Source organism: Lissotriton helveticus, chromosome 3_1 (genome assembly GCF_964261635.1).
Source record: "Lissotriton helveticus chromosome 3_1, aLisHel1.1, whole genome shotgun sequence".
Lineage (NCBI taxonomy): Eukaryota > Metazoa > Chordata > Amphibia > Caudata > Salamandridae > Lissotriton > Lissotriton helveticus.
The window spans coordinates 355,587,991-355,603,086 of NC_136061.1; the positions used below are offsets into that span (position 1 = coordinate 355,587,991).

Genomic DNA, 15,096 nt, shown 5'->3' on the forward strand with positions numbered 1-15,096 from the left:
GTAAAGTCCGGGTTGTCCACCAGTGGCGTAAGCGGGGACGGGAACGTGGTAAGGTTGTGAACGGTGTTGGTAGCGTCCCAGACCCGCAGGGGTACCCTGGTGACGAAAGAGGCGTATAAATTCGCAGGGCGATGAGGTCGGCGTAGGAACGGTACCTCCTGCAGGGGGCGGCCCGCCACCGCCTGGTCCTGGAAAAGCCAGTGCTTATCCGATTCCCACCTGCTCCACTCCACGAGATATCGCAATTGAGCCGCTTGAAAATATTTGCGAAGGTCCGGGATCCCAAGCCCCCCAGCCTCAGGAGCCAGCATAGAAAGCGTCCTACGCATCCTGGGCTTCCTGCCCTGCCAGATAAAACGCGAAAGATCTGCCTGTGTCTGTTGGATCCACCTAGTGGGGGGTTGAAGTGGTAAAGCCCTTAACAGGTACAGAACCTGGGGCAGGATCGTCATTTTAACCGCCGCTATTCTGCCCAACCAGGAAAGGGTGCCACGATTCCACCTCCCCAGCTCCTCTCGTATCTTCTTGCCTAGCGCGTTGTAGTTGGCCGTCACCATGGCCGGCAGGGTGGGAGCCAGCTGGATCCCCAAGTAGGGTACCAAATCCGATGACAAGAGCAATGGGAACATGTCTAGCAGGTAAGAACTATTGGCCGGTGCAAGGGTAACGTCCAGGGCTACCGATTTCCCCATGTTCATTCTAAAGCCCGCAACAGCAGCAAAGGAGTCCAGCTCCTCAATGCACGCCGGGAGAGCAGACCGGGGCTCATCCAACGACAAAATAATATCGTCCGCGTAGAGGCTTATGGTGTGAGTCTCACCCCCGTCGCCGCCTGGTTGGTACGTATCCGTTGGGCGAAGGGCTCCATATAGAGGGCGAAGAGCAGGGGTGAAAGTGGGCACCCCTGCCTAGTACCTCTCTCAATGGCGAAGCTCCGTGAATTGTAACCATTCACTCGTACCACTGCGGTCGGGAATTTATAACAGTTGAGGATCATGGATCAGAATTTCTCTCCTATACCCACCTTCATTAGAACTTGTTCTAGATAGGGCCAGTGGACTCGGTCAAACGCCTTTTCGGCGTCAACCGCTAGCATCATCCTCTCGCCAGGGATACGGGAGGCCTTCTGTAGTATTCTGGTATCCTGTTAATGCATTACATGTTATTTCCCTCTCTACCTCAGCTTATGGAATGTTGCAGCTATGATGCATTGTAGAATGTTGGGGCTCTGTGGACTGAGGAGTTCAGTTGGCATTGGGCTGAGCATCATGCTAGATGTTCCTGGTGGGGTGTTATTACCATCTTGACTACTTGACTACTAATAAACATCTCTTCATCATCTTCTGTGTGGACCTGATCACTACACCTTCTCTATGAGGTGGACAATCCTCTTGGTGTTATCCACCGTCTGCCACCCAGGGACAAACCCCGCCTGGTCTGGGTCTATCAGACCCGGTAGGTGAGGGGCCAATCGGGCCGCAAGGATCCTGGTGTACAGCTTAAGGTCGACATTCAAGTGAGAGATCGGTCTGTAGGAGCCGCAGTGCGATCGGTCCTTGGGAATGACCGTGAGAGAGGCCCTCAAAAGGTCAGGCGGGATGGCCCCCGGAGCGGCGAACGAGTTAAATAGGCAGGTGAGGTGCGGAGCCAGCGACGCGCAGAACGTTTTATAAAAGAGAGATGTATAGCCGTCCGGTCCCGGAGCCTTGCCATGCTTAAGTTTGGCGATGGCGGAGATCACCTCCTCAATTCGAATGTCCCTTTCCATGTGTCTCGCCTGCGGAGGGGTAATGGACGGGAGGGTGACCGAATCTAGATATGCTGATGTCGCGGCCCCATCCGGGGGGTTCCCGGTGTAGAGATCCGCATAGAACCTGCAAAAAGTTTCGGCAATATGGGCATCTTCCGTGACCATTGACACTGTAGGGTCAGAGATCTCCTTCACCATCTGACTCTGGTGCGCCACTCGGAGCCTGTTGGCCAGTAGCCGGCCACAGCGGTCCCCCCCAGTGTAGTAGGTATGGCGTAAACGAAGTGCAGCATATTCCGCTCGGTCCATGTCCAGGGCCGTTAGAAGTTTCCTCGCCTCCTTAAGCTGCTTCCAAATCCGGGGGGCTCGAGCTCGCGGACCCGTTGAGTGAGTTCCTCCCTCTTATCCTGTCGCTCTTTATTTTCGGCCGAGGAGATGGCCAAAAACTCTCCCCTGAGGACAGCCTTCAGAGCCGCCCACTGTGTCACCAGGGAAGTGTCGGGGTTATCATTGTGTGATAGATAATCCCGGATCGCATCTTCTATACGCTTAACCACCACTTTCTTGTGCAGTAGGGTATCTCTAAGACGCCAAACTCTGGGAGGGCAGGACACCGGCGGCAGACTGAGCGTGGCGATGACCGGGCATGGTCCGACAAGTATATCACTCCCATTTCGGATGAAGAGACCAGGGAACGTACCGGGGTTGTGACCAGAAGGTGGTCTAGCCTCGCGTATGTTTTGTGCGCGTGGGAGTAGTCAGAATATCCCCGATGAGCGGGGTGCATTCAACGCCAGAGATCGTGGAGGTCCACCTCCAACAATAGCGCCCGACTCCCGGCTGAGAACTCCCCGACCTGCGGGGAGCGTTGGGCGGATCTATCTAGGGCCGAGTCGAAGACCATGTTAAAATCTCCCCCAATAATAATGTGCCTATCTTGTGAGGCGGTAACGTCTACCATAGCTGAACGTAAGAAGCGGTCCTGCTGGTCATTAGGGCTGTACAAGGACCCAATCGTAAAAGTAACCCCCCCAACCCTAACTCTATAGACTGTAGTGTGTTTATCTAGGTACCTATATTGATACTCCTATTTCTGACCCTTGTCCGGTTATTAATTCACTAATGTCCGTACACCGGCACAGAAACCCGTTTTCAGATTAGGTCATAGCACATGCTGTCACATTAAGCAAGAACTATCACTCCAGCCCCCTAGAAAGCACAACGAGTTCTCAAAACAAATCAAACCTCCAGCAGACCTGGGAAATCCCCGCAGCCATTGTTTTGATTTCGCTCGAGAACTCCTGCAAAGAATGTAAGAACGACCAGTCCTTATGACATTCTTGCTGACGTCTTATGTCCATCCTTACGTCAAACACGGCACCTTTCAGGTATAAATATACCGATGCTGCCCTAAGCTAAGACACGGTGGTGACGAGCTTGGAGCAGCGCTACTTGCCGGAGAGCCCAGCTGATGCAGAAAAGCCCACGGACGCTGCCCCTCCCTTTTGACGCGCTGAGAACGACGCTGCCTTTTCTCCTGCCGAGAAATCCAGCCTCCGGCGTTTCCAGCCGCCCTCGCGGGTAACTGGGATATCGAGTCCTGAGACAGAGATACCAACCCTCCAGCCTTCTAAATCCCAGGTACTGAACTGACTAACCCCTTACAGAGAATTCTTGAGTCAGATCCTTGGCACAACGAACTTAACTTAAACTGCTACTTATTTACTCCCGCCCAAGTATTAGGCTTAGGTCAGGTACACCGGGGTAGGCGTAGTTAGAAGCACCAGTTGAGTACGATTAGTCAATGTATATATGTATGTATATCTTTTATCCATTTTAAGTATCATATGGCTAAGAAACCATATAAATGCTTTTACAGTATTATTTTATAATTCTGTTTTTACTGTATGCACTTTAATTAACTATAAGTATTGCAATAATAGCGATTCATTTCTCTTGTATGAGAAAAGAGACTGATCAATAAATAACATCTTTTTATTGAAGCACGCCCATCTCTTATTTCTCTACAAACTGGTGAAACTAAGAATGCACGTACTGACTGAGTAAAATAGTTGTCTTTTGTTTTCACACGACTCTAGAGATATACTCTTGATTAGGGGAGAGCAAAGTTGTCATGTTCTATGGTTGTCAGAAACTAAATCCCTTCTTGTCTATCCAGGGAGGTTAAACTCCTCCTTGCCTATTCGAGAAAGTTTCTAGTGAACTCTGAGCTAGCTGGCACACATAACTTTAAGTCTAACATCGTCAGTAGAAGACCTAGTTAACCACAGTCCTACGTCTATACTATTGAAGATATTATTCCAATGCGCAGAGCCTATTGGGATAATAGGAACTACACTACAAGACTAAGAGCCTGCCTTTGTGTTCTGCAGGTTTGTGAAGGACTTCTCCCCTGAAGTGTCGGGCCACTAGGATTGCCACCCCCGCTGTCTTAGTAGTGCTAGAGGAAAATAATTGTGCCAGGAATTTATGGGAGCGCAGCCTATGGGAGTCGCGGGCCAGCAAGTGGGTCTCTTGAAGTAGACAGATATCCGCGCGGGTGCTCTCTAGGAGAGACAACACCGCCCGCCTCTTGACCGGGTTGTTTAGGCCCCTGACATTGAGGGTTACCACCTTAAGAGTTGTAGGAGGCATGAGACATAGTGAAAGTGAAGGCGCAGAATCTCCACCAGAGTGGGGCGAGGTGCTTAAACGCCGCTGGAATGAGTAAAGCCTGCATGGTGCACTGGACGACCCACCCTCCCCTCCCGGTTCCCCACTCCCAACCAGAACTCCCTGCACCCCCCCCTTCAACCACCCCCCCTCAACCCAAATCCGAAACCACCCCAACTGCCCCCCTCCCCTCCATCCCGTCCCACCAACTGTTCCCAAAACCCCATTGTCCCAGTCCAGTCCTCAGTGGACAAGTCTGTGGAAAGTTACTTAAGTGGACGTCCAGCCACTATACACCCACCCGCCGCCCCCCCTCCCTCTGGACCCCCGAACCTGCATTGTTGAGGAAGCTGTGTCGATCTCCCCCCGGAGTTCTCTTAGGCCGTCAGTGCAATATCACTAGGTGCCGTGTCTCTGGCCATCTGCCGCACCGCGTTGTCCATTTCCGCTCGGATAGTGGGTGAGTCTGGTCGTGCGGAAGATGTAGAGGATCGCCGTTCAGGGACCGTCTGCCAGCCGTCTCTGTTAGTGCGTCTTCGGCGAGGAGTGGGCGCATCTTCGTCCGTCGCGGTGATTCCCAGCACTGCGCAGGTGTCTTGGAGGGAGCGAAGCTGGTGCAGAGTCCTGTTCCACCGGAAGATGAGGCGGAAAGGGTGGCCCCAGGAGTACTGCGTGTCGTGTTCTCTCAGCAAGTCTGTTGCTATTTTGAATGCTTTGCGTTTCTGGAGCGTGATTGCCGATAGATCCTGAAAGAGAGCCACCTGGTGCCCCCGGAAACGTAAGGATTGCTGTTTTCGCGCCTCGCGGAGGATCCGCTCCTTCAAAGGGAAGTCCGGCAGGAAGGCCAGGATATCGGGGGTGGTGCTGAGGCTCGGCATGCCAGGCCCACTCTATGTGCCCTGTCAATTCTGATGGGGAAATCATCCGATTCACCCAGTATCTCCCTGAACAGGTCTCTCAGGTACCCAGCAACGTCCTCACCCTCCTCTTTGGATGGAATTCCCCAGACCCGGATGTTGTTTCGTCGAGACCGGTTCTCGAGGTCTTCATTGTGCGCCTAAAGGTCAAGGTGTTGATCCCTTAATCGTATCATCTCCTGTTGCAGCTGCGCGATCTCCTCGTCCCGGGTGTGCCCTGCTTCCTCCACAGTAGCCACCCTCCCTCCAAGGCTATCGACCTCTCTTCGCACCTCCCGAACCTCTCCGGCCACTTCCTGCTTCAGCGCTTGGAAATCCTCCCTAAGTGAACTGAAAAGAGACTCCAGGAAGGATCTGGTGACTGGAGGCTCCCCCCCGTTCACCCCCTGGGAGCTGCTCGACGGGCCCGGGGAGTGCTGTCCCTTATCTTGTTTCGTGGGGCCTCTACTCAGCATTTCCGGCAATGTCCGCTCTCCTTTCTTGCCCCCTCTGTTGCCAGCCATTCTAGAAGCGGTGGCTTACCGCGCCGTTGGTCAGCCGCGATGATCAGTACAGTTCTGAGGCTACCACCGAACCGGGGGTTCGACCCCCTATGGAGCCCAGATCCGGCGCAACACTCCCAAGGGGCCCAGTGGTCCGCTCACCTCTGCTTCTGGGCCCTCTGTGCGCTCCTGGTTCCCAGACGTAGGGACGCGGTTGGCGCCAGCGCCAGGGCGGCCACAACAGGAGTCCGAGCGCACCCACGCCCCCCGCCATCTTTGCCGTTGCGATCGGCCATCCCTAGGCCAGTTGTGGAGGGGCTGAGGTCGCCCAGTGCCGCCGGTCCGGGCCCGATGCGTCCGCCCGGAGGCGTACCGGATGTTGAGCCCAGGGCCTGTCCGCCCTCTGTAGGCTTCCACGTCCCAGCTGTGTGCCCTCACTTACACCCCCTGCGGGGTTCGCTGCCTTCCCGCCACGGTCTGGGGCCGGGGCTGCTCTGCCGGTAGGCCCCGACCTCGGCCCTATATGTAGGCCCAGCGCTGGTTCCCGTGCTTGGGCCGGCCGTTCCTCGCCCTCAGCCGTCCGCTCCCCGTAGAGGCCACTGGGGCAAGCGGCAAGGGCACGTTCTTGCTGCAGGGCGATCCGCCCCGCCCCAGGCCTCGATCACCGCTCCCTGCTAAATCGCGGCCTCACCCGGTGCTTCCACCACCTTCAGCTGCTCTTTCGGAGCTCCGTCACTGCGAGTCAGGGGTCCCCAGGTGTGCCAGGCGATCCGGCCAGTGCTTCTACACCCCCGCCGGCGAACAGCCGCAGGCGGGGGGAGGTTCGCAGAGCTGGAGGCCCACTGCTAGGCCGCAGCCCCGGTCTTGCGTAGCGGCCCACGCCGAGGCCCTTGCTCCGGTTCCGCCGCTCCCGGACACCGGGTGCTCCAAACCGCTGGGCCGCGCTGGATAGCCGGGCAGGACTCGACCTCTGTTGCTGGGCGGGCCGCACCGCCCCAAGACGTTTCGGCTCGGTGCTTCGTCTCCAAGACCCACGCGCCTCGGTTCCCGGCTGTCTCACCGTGCCATCACCGCCTCCGGCCGCTCTTCCGAGGCCCCACCGCTGCAGCAACGGGGTCCGTCGGTGCTCCGGGCATTGTTGCTGGATGCTCCCCAACTTCCGATGCAGATCCCCAGCGGTTTGGGGGGAGATCTGCAGAGATTAGCGATTCAGGGGCCCAGGCTTACGGGAGCTCGCGGAGAGTGCGACCGCTTACCCCGCCATCTTGGCCACGCCCCCCAGGCTGAATACCTTAAATCTTATCCGGCTCTGCAGGAAGAGATTGGTTTCCATGGATTTCAGTTTTATAGATACCTGCAACTATGCCATGCTCTGGAGCAACACCGTGGCTTATTGGAGAACATTCCTGAAGGTAGCCCCCTTGAGTTCCAGACCCTTATGGGATGTATCATCGAGAAAGGAATTTCACGTATCTACTGATCCCTTATAATATGCTCCCCTGACCAGGGGCGGAGCTTCAGGAGAGGTGTTACACCCTCTAATAAATGTATTTTCTTGTAAATAGTTGGGGACAGGTGCTTTCAATCAGTTATGGTGAGGTGTATGTCAGATTTCATCTGGGATTTTTACATGCACACACAGACAAATAAATAAATACATATACTCTTTCTCTCCTCTGTTTAGAAGTTGTAATTTTTTTTGTTATTTCACAAAATATTGTGTTTGAAGTACCTCTAACAATCCACACTGCTCTCCATTTTCACTACTTCTTGAGCTCCCTCATGCCCTGCTTCTCATGTATGTATTTTGCCATGATATGCCAGAGTGATTGTTTAGAAAACCTGAAGCTCACCCCCCGTTTTACTGACCAAGATGGCCCCTGCCCCTGACTTGTTTGCACCCCTCCGGTCCCAGTGGGAACAATGGGAGGGGCCCCTGGAAGACTCAAGACTGGAGAAACGCGTGCATGGTGCCCAGAGTTCAGGTTATATCCAGAAGCTTTGGCTTAGATTGATTAATTATTTGCACATGACCTACAATACACCTGAGCGTCTTTGGCGCACAGGCACACTACAGTCGCAAAAGTGTTGGCACTGCTTTCGGACACCTGCACATTTTTATCATATGGTCTTTGACTGTCTGGTGATTGCGAGATACCAGGGCCAGATCACTGAGGCACTATCCAGAGTGGTGGGGGTTATTCAGAGTGGTGGGGGCCCTTTGACACCTCACCCATGCCCATTCTGTTGGGAGCCCTGGAACGGGTGTGTGATGACAGTGGAGGCAAGAACCTGGTGGGATTGGAGTGGCACTGCCAAAGACAGCTATTGCTAAAGGGTGGCGGCTGCCTTCTTCTCCTCCGCTAGATCCATGGAAACAGGAGATGGACTTGTGCTCAACTAAAGAGAGGACTGTATATGAGGCCATGGGATGCCCCAAAAACATACAAAGGTTGGTGTACTGTGGACTACTATGATGTATATGGGATTTACTGCCATACATAATAAGCCCTTCCAGTATTAGGCAGTTGTGCTGGGGGACGTAATGTGTTGTTTCTTGCTTCCAAAAACAATAAAAATCAGTTTATTTAAAAATAAGTATTCCAGTGCAATTAATGTTGCAGTAAAATATGAGATAGATATTACTGAATTGCATTAAATTTAACCTGCAGGCCTTGGTATGGGGACACGAAAGGCCAGATCTAAACAATACTTAGTTGCAGGTCTTCTATTGTAGTACTATTTATTTTGCACCTTACCTACTCCTTGCGAGGCATGAAAGCCCTTGTATCTCTCTAAACAACTAGGCCCCATCTGCTGCCCAACAGTCCTAATGGCTTACCTGCTCCGACTGTGCCAACCTCGCCAGACCTAAACCATTGCGATTGTTACCCTTACCAAGGGCCGTCTTAACAGCATTATAGGCCCCCGGGCAAACGGGAGACAGCCATGACAACGCGGGTTTGACACCCAGCTGCCATTACGACGCTGCCATCACAATGCAAGTCGTTACAACGACTTGCGCTGGAGGGCGCTCTTGGTAAAGGAATAGTTTTATTTTCTATTCCAACACCTTCCCTACTGTTACGTGGGCTGGAGTTGGATTAGAAAATTAAACTATTCCACAATCCAGCGCCTACAGCGCAAGTCGTTGTAACGACTTGCGTTGTAATGGATGCGTCGTAATGGCAGCGCGGGGTAAAGCCTGCGTTGTCATGACATACATCCGGGCAAAGCAGTGAACTGGGCCCTGCCTACACAAACACTCCCATGAATGAAAATGTTTAACCCCTTGTGTGCTCATTACGGAACAACGCCGTCATAAATCACGGGCGGCGTGTGCTCATGACGGTGTGGTTCTGTCATCCTGCTGCTGCTGCCGCCGCTCCGCCCACGCGGCACTAATTCCCTGCCTGTGCGGTTGAATTAATGAGCGGGCAGGGTCATGATGGAACAACGCCGTCATGAGCACACGCCGCCCGTGACTCATGACGGCCTGGTTCCATCATGAGCACCGCAGCGCCGCGCTCACCCCTTACCCCCCCGCGCCGCAGCGGAATTCGCGGCGCAGGGAAGGGGTTAACAGAAAATTAATGTTAAATTCTGGTCTGCATACAGCCCCTACACTTGTGGGCCCCCAAGCAACTACCCAGCGTTCCCATGTGTTAAGATGGCACTACCCTTAACCTCTCTCCCCTGCCGTCCATTCAACATGTGGGCAAAATATATCCTGTGTGTCTTTTACCAAAAGCTCTGTTCCATCGAAGAGGGCTTACACATTTATCGTCCAATGGGATATCTGTCTAGAGCTCAGGCCACGTTTATGACATCACAATCGATGTGGGCAAAGACTGGAACTTCTCACTTAGGTACTGCATGTAAAGGGGGCATATTTTAAAGACTGGAACAATTCTTGCTCCTGGCTACTGTTTCTATGCTGACATGCTTTAAAGACTGAATGACTTCCAGCTCTTAACTACTGCATGTGTGGAAAAACATTTTTAAGACTGGCACATTTCGAATGCTGTAGAAATGGGGACATATTTTAAGGAGTAGAAGAGCTACCACTCTTAGTCACTCACTGCCTTTGGCAGAGGAACTCCCCCCTTAAGCAGGGAAAGCATGGGCCGGCCCCAGGCCCGGTGGGACAGCAGACTGGGTCAGTGAGTAAGTATAATTACTGCGTAATGAACCCGCTCTGTCTGTTATTGATAAGCAGAGCCACTGGAATTGTGCAGCACGGTTGGATCAAATTATTTGTCAGAGTTGACTAAATTATGCAGCTGGCAGATTATGCGGTACATAGTATTATTATCTAATTATATGGTCTAATTATGATAGTATTACTTCACGATTTTGACATTTTGACTTGTTAATATTGTCTGGGCAAAGGATTCACCTACTTAGAACTTTTTTGTGGTTCAAATGCTTAGGCTGGGGTCCCCGGCTTCCAGTAATGGCTCAGTAGGGGGGTCCCAGGATTCCAATAACGATTCTGGGGCGTCCTCGGGTTCCAGTAATGATTAAGTGGGGGTCTAATGAAGTCAAAAGGTTAAGAACTACTGCCTTGGAGGTATAGCCAAAGTAAAGGTGTTTTCATTTTCTGCCTAATGCTTCTATGGGGACATGCTTTAAAGAGAGAAACTGTTCCTACCCTTAGCTACTACAGCTATGGCAAAAGGTTTTTCACTGCATACTGGGAATAACTTTCAGAACACTAAATGTTCATGTTTTTTTAGGTTGTTTTTTTTTTTAGCTCTGGTGGACCTCTGCTACAAAACACATATTAATTACGAAGTTATACATGTTAACCTGGTTGCCTCTTTTTAAGCTCAAAGGAATAGACAAGGGTTCGAAGGGTTTGAGTGGCCGCTGTTCTAATATGGCATTATTGCTAGCTTGGGGTCGGTTCCATGCAGTACCCAGCAGAGGGCGGTGCAGGCTACCTGGTCATATTCGCTGCCGGCCTCCAGCAGGCTTTGTTGGATGGCGAACTGCAGGAGATCCTCCTCCTCCTCCCGGCTGCTGTCCCGGTGGTTGCCCACCACGCTGTACCCACGCGGGGCTTCGAACAAGGCCGGGTCTATCTCACACCCTCGACAGGAAGCTGTAAAGACACAGAGGCAGGCACAGCAATCACGACAGGTAATTCCATCAGGGCACAAGTCCTAAAAAAAGAAGTGGTGGAACTAACCTAGTTAGGCAGAATTCAAGTGACATCACGGTCGCAACATCACGGTGAGCAATATCCCGGCCCAGGGCATCACGGAGCATGACATCATAGAAAGTGGCATCACAGGCCACGACTTTACAAGAAGCGGCATCACAAGAAGTGACATCTGAACTAAAGCCCTCACATATATGTTTAGCAGGTCTATCATGTGTACGTTTGGCCGCATTGCGAGGATAACAGCACAGTGAGCTATGGAAGATATGTGACTTCTACACCTTGCAATCCCCCAGTTTATGTAACATATCCTGTACATTCATTTACAAACATAATTTTTGGGACATGTAATATGCACGTGTTGATGTAAAGCGCATTTGAATGAATAGGGCTATACGAGAAAAAAATGGTACCTAAATTATTTCAACACCCCCTCAAGGGAAGTAGGCTCTATATAAATGCAATTGCTTTGTGTAAATACTGGGAAAGACCAACACATTGGATATTCTTACAGTGCATGCATATCTCCTAAACAGGGACTGAACAAAGTGAAAAGCTGCCTCTCTTAAGTAAGTGTGAAGAGCTAACAAGGTGTGAGCCTTTGTTTCCCCTTCGCTTCATTTGCATCATGTGTGAGGCTCCTGACTGCGCCCAGCCAAGAGACTGGAACAAAAGGAGATGCAATGACCCCTCAGATTCCGCCTTTGTTATCGGCCCAGCAGGAGTCTGAAACAAGAAAGCCCCCTCTGCACCTGCCCGTTGTTGCTTGTTGCAGAAGGAAAGCAGACAAAGTGCAGGTGCTGCTGAAAGTGTCGGACGAGTTCAGCACATTATTCAGTGGGGCTCAAATTCTTGGCAGGGTGGGCAGCATTCACCCTGTGTAAGGAGTGGGTGGACGCCGTCCACCCGCGTGTGCCCCCAACTAATGCCCTGCATTCCATAGAGTACACCGGAAGTTCATGAATGTTTGGCTTTGCCTTGCATTGAGGGCCTCTTACTGTAGAGCGGAGTGTGCAGCAGGCTCTGTCTTGGCCTCCCCAGCAGCCAGTGTCACTGCCCTCCATTCATAAGTCCATTCACTCATCCATCCATCCATCCACCCACCCATCCACCCATTCATTCACACACTCACTTTCCTCTCTGTTCATTCATTAAGAGTGTCAGCTATCCCTCAGTCAGTCCACACAACTACCTTCCATACATCTGCCAATCCATCTCTTCAAAAACTCACCTTCCAGATATTTGTCCAATTGTTCTTTCAGTGCACCCCAGTGGGGTCATGATGCAAAGTGCACTGAAATGTCCTCTAATGCTAAAGCTCGCCCTACCCTCCGCCCCCATTCTCACTCCATTTTCATGTCTACACCGTCCCCCGATGATTGCTGGGCAAGTTGTGCAGAACCTCCTTTACTCTTCCAATCTCGCTTCAAAACATAGCCACAGAAGGACAGAGGAATTGTGTGCCTGCAGTCTACAAACATCTGCTGCTTTGTCTTGTGACACAAAGTACTTGATTTTGCGGGTCTGTGTGAGTCTAGAGAGAGTAGAGTTGTTCGCCTGTGTGGCTGCAGGGTGAGTCTTGTGCCTCAATGCTGGGTGAGCACTGTGCCTGTGTGAGTTCAGGGAGTACGGTGTGCCTATTGAGTAGAAGAAAATGTGCCTGTGTGTGTGTACGGTGAGGAGAGTGACTGTGTGGCTGCTGGGCGAGCACTGGGCCTGTGTGAGTGCAAGTGGAGGAGTGTGACTGTGTGGCTGCAGGGTGAGTCTTGTGCCGGAGTGCTGGGCGTGGGAGTGTACGGTGAAGAGTCTGACTGTGTCAGTGGAGAGTCAGACTTGTGCCTGTGTGTAAGCAGGATGAGGGAAGTTCTTGTGTGAGTGCAGGGTTGCCCGAGTCAGTGAGAGTGTGCTTGTTTGCATGCAGAGTTATAGGTGTGCCAGTGTGCGTGCCAAGGGTTATGTGTATCTGAGTGCGTGCAGGGTGATGGCGCTCCGGAGTGAAAGGTGTGTGTAGATTTAAATGGTGTGCCTGTGAGTGAGCTGAGCCTGTGTACATGCAGGTTGAGTCTTGTGGCACTGCATGTTCAGGGTGAGTTTTGTGACACCGCACGTGCAGGGTGAGTCTTGTGCCTCTGAGCATGCAGTGTGAGTCTTGCACCTCTGCACATCCAGGGTGAGTTTTTTGTCTCTGAACGTGCAGGGTGAGTCTTGTGCCTCTGCGCGTGCAGGGTGAGTCTTGTGCCTCTGCGCGTGCAGGGTGAGTGTTGTGCCTCTGAGCGTGCAGGGTGAGTCTTGTGCCTCTGCGCATGCAGTGTGAGTATTGTGCCTCTGCACATGAAGGGTGATCCTTGTGCCAGAAACCTTCACGGGAGTGTACTGAACAACTTTTAACAATTTTTTTTTATTTTTTTAGCCAGAATCCTTCGCGGAAGTGTACTCAACAACTTCCCATAGTTTCATGCCGATGGGATGAATGGTGTAGTAATGCATAAAGGACAAACTTACATACTTTGGTATTTATATATATAGATAGCTCATTAGCCATGCTAATGGTATTTTTGATATGCATTTGTTTTCCAATTGTGGCACGAATACTGCATTTTAGGACATGATAGTTTGAATAAATATTCTAAACATCCTTCATGTTTTTTATTTTATTGTTGACGAGTACGAATGAGTGAGCAAAAGGGTGTGTCCTGTTATCGCGATCCCTAAACGGGTCAAAAGTGTTCAGTTCTGGGGTGCCAAATCACTTGTTTCTCTGGTAAGGGTAGGAGGGCAAGTGAGGCACTATAACTAGTCTGACTCAGGCTCACAGGTACTGAGGTGGTATGGTGACTAAGTCCTAACATGCCTATGTTATATGGTTCCAAGCATAGTTCTGTTTTTGAGCTGAATCCCTACAACAGAGTGGGATGCCCTCAATGGGCCAGTTTCAGGTCTACAACAGATCTTTAGGAAGTGTCCAGCAGGCAACTCTGTCAAGAGGCCGGAGTGGGGCCAGGTATTTTATGGATGTAAATCATGGGAATGACATGGAAATAGGCACAGAACTTAAGTGGAACTAGACTCAATGGTGGCCAAAACGACCAGCTTTTCTGCATATTGACTTGCCAATGCAGGTGTGCACCACCTTTTATCATCATAGAAGGACAACATGAGTTGTTAATAAAAATATAGATAGCGTTATGTGATATTGCCTACTTTATGACAACAAATAAGCACCAACAGTCGCCTCAAGTTCTTCTCACTTCATTGTGATCAGAATATGTCAACCATCTTGGACTATGAGCCAAAAGACACAATACACTAAAGAACTTCACTGCACCTCAAACAGTATGACTGTCAAGACTCACAATATACATTGTTTAAGGAGAAGAAGAGACCACATGCCGAAGACGAAGAGTTGAATATCAGGAAAGTCGGTGAAAATCTACTAAAAGAGTAAACACACTTCAAAGAAGCCTAAATTCATTTGGTCAGATGACATTAGTGGGTTTGTGGAGGAAAGTAGTAAAATACAGATGCAAATCACACCACACAACACAAGAGTTGAGAACTTTACAGGTGAAATAAGTCAGCGCTGGTAATTATGTGGATACATACTCATAGAGCTGGAACTGCTGACGCTGGAGGAGTCGCTGCTGGGGGATGGTGCCTCGCTGCCCGGACTCTGACGCACCGAACTCACGCGCTCTTCACAACCATTCAGGTTCCCAAAAGTGATGCGGGCATTCAGGATGTGGAAGATTGGAATTTCTGTTTGAAAACATATACTTAGATATTATATGATGCACTGATGAAACCCCTAGTCCAAATAAGGTGATAATATGGCTCAGTAAGGGATAACAGTGAGTCCTGACGGGCACCTGTGAGAGAACCTATAGACCAGTCCAGGGGGATATAAAAGGGTTCCTCACAAGAGTAGCAGGGCACTGGGAGTGGATCTGAAGTATAAACCTCTCAACATAGGGTATGTAACATACATTACCCACTTTTGTACAGAACTGCTTCTGTCACTTACCTGATCTCTTGCTGCTCCTGGGTAACTTGATTTGCAGACTGTTGTTTGCTACCTTTGAATTTTCCCACCGGGTGTGAGTGTATTCA

General features: G+C 51.1%; 1 protein-coding gene across 5 annotated transcripts in view; it reads right to left on the reverse strand.

Moving 5' to 3' along the window:
• Positions 1 to 15,096, reverse strand: part of ANKRD13B (ankyrin repeat domain 13B) — a 478,086-nt gene that overhangs the window by 62,884 nt on the left and 400,106 nt on the right. For all 5 annotated transcript variants that reach the window (XM_078680038.1, XM_078680040.1, XM_078680037.1 and 2 more), the window contains exons 12-13: positions 14,593 to 14,745; positions 10,769 to 10,929 (exon numbers count right to left, since the gene is read on the reverse strand). In XM_078680038.1, coding sequence (XP_078536164.1) covers positions 10,769 to 10,929; positions 14,593 to 14,745 — 314 coding nt within the window. The remainder of the gene's footprint in view (positions 1 to 10,768; positions 10,930 to 14,592; positions 14,746 to 15,096) is intronic.